Source organism: Leishmania donovani, chromosome 6 (assembly GCF_000227135.1).
Source record: "Leishmania donovani BPK282A1 complete genome, chromosome 6".
Classification (NCBI taxonomy): Eukaryota; Euglenozoa; class Kinetoplastea; order Trypanosomatida; family Trypanosomatidae; genus Leishmania; species Leishmania donovani.
The window spans coordinates 274101-277037 of NC_018233.1; the positions used below are offsets into that span (position 1 = coordinate 274101).

At 65.9% G+C, this 2937-nt stretch overlaps 1 protein-coding gene across 1 annotated transcript; it reads left to right on the top strand.

Moving 5' to 3' along the window:
* Positions 1-2220, top strand: LDBPK_060730 (hypothetical protein, conserved; the record flags this gene model as incomplete). The annotated part of the gene is made up of 1 exon (XM_003858331.1): positions 1-2220. The coding sequence occupies one exon, from the start codon at positions 1-3 to the stop codon at positions 2218-2220; it is 2220 nt and encodes a 739-aa protein (XP_003858379.1).
* Between the last annotated feature and the right edge of the window lie 717 nt (positions 2221-2937).

Here is a 2937-nt window from a genome sequence, read left to right on the forward strand (position 1 = left end):
ATGCCGAACGCCGTTGTCACGCTGACCATTGTAAAGGCGGAGGCCCTCGTCGCGCTCAACCCTGGTGGCACGTCGAACCCGTTCTTCACTGCAACGATCGGTGCTCAGAGTGTGACGACGCCGGTGGTGTGCAAGACAGTGAACCCGGTATTCAATACGACTTTTACTTTCTACGGCTGCCCGCTTCCGGCCATGTTGACGCTGCGCGCCTTCAACAAGATCCAGTTTGTGGACATCGAGGACCCGCTCGGCACCGCCACGGTCACCCTCTTCGACCTGCAGCCGGAGACGACGACGAAGGTGGTTCAGCTCAGCCACGGCGGCGTCGCGGCGCTGGCGCAGCGCGCACTGAACGGGTGCGGTGCGGTTACCATCACCTACAGCGTCGCGCCGATGCCCGCTGAGGAGGCGGACCCCGCCGTGGAGAACGCGGCGTCCAAGCCGAGCAGCCTGCCTTCTTCCACCGCCGCGCCCATATCCGTGCCCGCTGCCCACAACATTGATGGCACCGGCCCGGCGTCTATCCCCGTCGCCTCAGTCCCACGTGAGGGCGCCGCCGGCACGCTGGGCTCCGTCACGCACGGCAGCAGCAGCAACCTGCTCGCCTCCGACCCCAGTGCCACGAACCCAGCCGCGACCACCGCAAGACTGAAGCCGAACGAGGGTGCGACGGCCGCTGCCAGGGAGGGCGCAGCCCCGTCTTTCTCAGTGCTTGGTGCGACACCGCAGCAGAGAAGCCAGCTTACGCCGCCCAGCCTGTCGCCTGCTCGGCCGCCGGCGATCGCCACCTACCTCGTGCCGCAGGTAGCCCCACCCCCGTCATCTCCCGCCACTATGCACATGTCTGTGAAAACGGTGCCAACGAACGGGTATGAGAGCTACGCTGTGCAGGGCGCGAAGCTGCCGCCGCCGCCGCCGATGCCCGAGGAGGCCGCCGCCGCCGATCAGGTGCCGTCATCCACGCCAGCGGAGTCTTACTACGCGAACAACACCGCCCACAACGCCTCTGCGGCGCCGCCATCGAGCGCCGCTGACGCGCCGTCCTTGGGCAGCCTCGCTACGCTTCCGGTAGCGCCCAACATCCCAGCCTCGACTCGCTTCGCCTCCCTGCAGGAGTCCACGAGTGCCGCGCTTTCCTTTGACACCCAGCAGCAGACGGCATCCGCCAGTTCCCTGTACACCAGCGCAGCGCAGGCCCCGGCCACGGCGTCGCAAGCGAGGCTGCTCGTGATACCGCCGCACATCAACGGTACCGTGACTCCGACGTTCTTCCACGCCTCACAAGCCTCGTCTCTCGCGGGCTCGCGTCATCCCTCCGCCGGCCAGCTCCCGGCCTCTACGAGAAACCCAAGCGAGTGCTTTCCTGCTCACGCCCAACCGCCGCCACTGGCTGGCGCGCTCCCGGTGGCGACGGCACCTCGGTCGCCGCCGCTCACCTCGAGCACGACCAGCAGCCTTCGCTCCACCCCCGCCGCGCAGTCTGCGCAAAGACGCCACAATACCGTTTCCTTCGCGGCCAGTCCGTTTCCTGCCGAGAACTTCGTCGCTGCCCCTTCGTCCGCGTCGACCTGTGCTGCCGCTACTCGCCGTGGTGTCGCACCAGCGTCTGCGACCGCCGGCCTGCAGCACAGCGCTGGCGCTGGCGCCGCCTTTCCCAGCGGTGCCGACCGCTGCGCCACCTACGCGTCGGCGTCTGTGGCCAGCGGCACCACCTCGCCAAGGCGCCGCAGCCCCCGCAGCGAGACCGAGCCCGGCGCCGAGGCCTCCGCCATCACATCTGCCTCGCAGATCTACGCTGACAAGGAGTACCTGTTTGAGGTCGCCGCCACTGGTGCTGACGTCGAGGTGTTCCGGAGGCTTCGCCAAGTCGATCCCACCCTCACGAACGGCTTCCTCGAGTGCTTGGACTACTCGGGCCGTAGCCTTCTGCACATCGCCGCGTGGAACGGACAGCTGCGCGTGCTGCAGATCCTGCTATGCCCCCAGCCCGCCGAGCCGATGATTGACCTGCGCTCGGTTGTGGCGGCGAAGAGTGGCAACACGATCCTGCACGCGGCAGCGTGTGGCGGCCAGGCCGAGGTGGCGCAGTGGTTGCGCTACTCGCATCCCACGGCTGGTCCACTGCTGCTGTCGATGCACAACGCCCGCAGCATGACGGCGGCAGAGTGTGCCATGGAGGCAGGCTTTCCGCATGTGGCACGCCTGCTGATGCCTAACTGAGCACTGCTCTTGAACCGTTTCTGTCTACCCTCAGCCGCGGGTGGCCAGTGCACACTCTGCACGGTTTGAGAAGACGAAAGCGGCGGGGGGTCTTGAGCGGCAGCAGCAGCAGCACTGCGGCAGCCACGGCGCGCCTGCCCACGGCTTGCACACGCATGCGCGCATACCTTTGTGCGTATGAGCGCGTATGCGTGTGTGCACGTCCGTGTGCCTGTCTCGCTCTCGCTCTCGCTCTCGCTGTCTGTGCGCCGACGGACGTGTGCACATCTTTCTCCTCTTACATTTTACGCGGCTGAATGGCACACGCGCATACTGTACAAAGAATGGGGAGTGTGAGCGGAGACTGTTGCGCGCCCGTGCTCGGAGGAGGATGGGGCCGGTAGTGGTGTGGTGTTGTATGGTGGGGACAGTGGACACGTGTGAACAAGGAAGTGGCGTCTCTCTCTCCTTCGACAAGCCACTCCATCGCGCCCCTTTTCCCTTTCGCACAGATGCTTATCGCACCTGCCTCTCTGTGTCGAGTGGCATCTCTGCGACGTGTACCTCGTGAGGTGCATCGTCGTCATCATGCCTGCATGTGAGCGGGCGCCTGTGTCTGCGCGTGAGTTTCGGTTACGCAGCACGACGCCAATAAAGGAAGCATGCGAGACAGCAGAGAGAGAAGGTGGACCGTACAGCGGAGGCCGATGGCGGTGGACTGCTGTGTTGCTGAGGCTG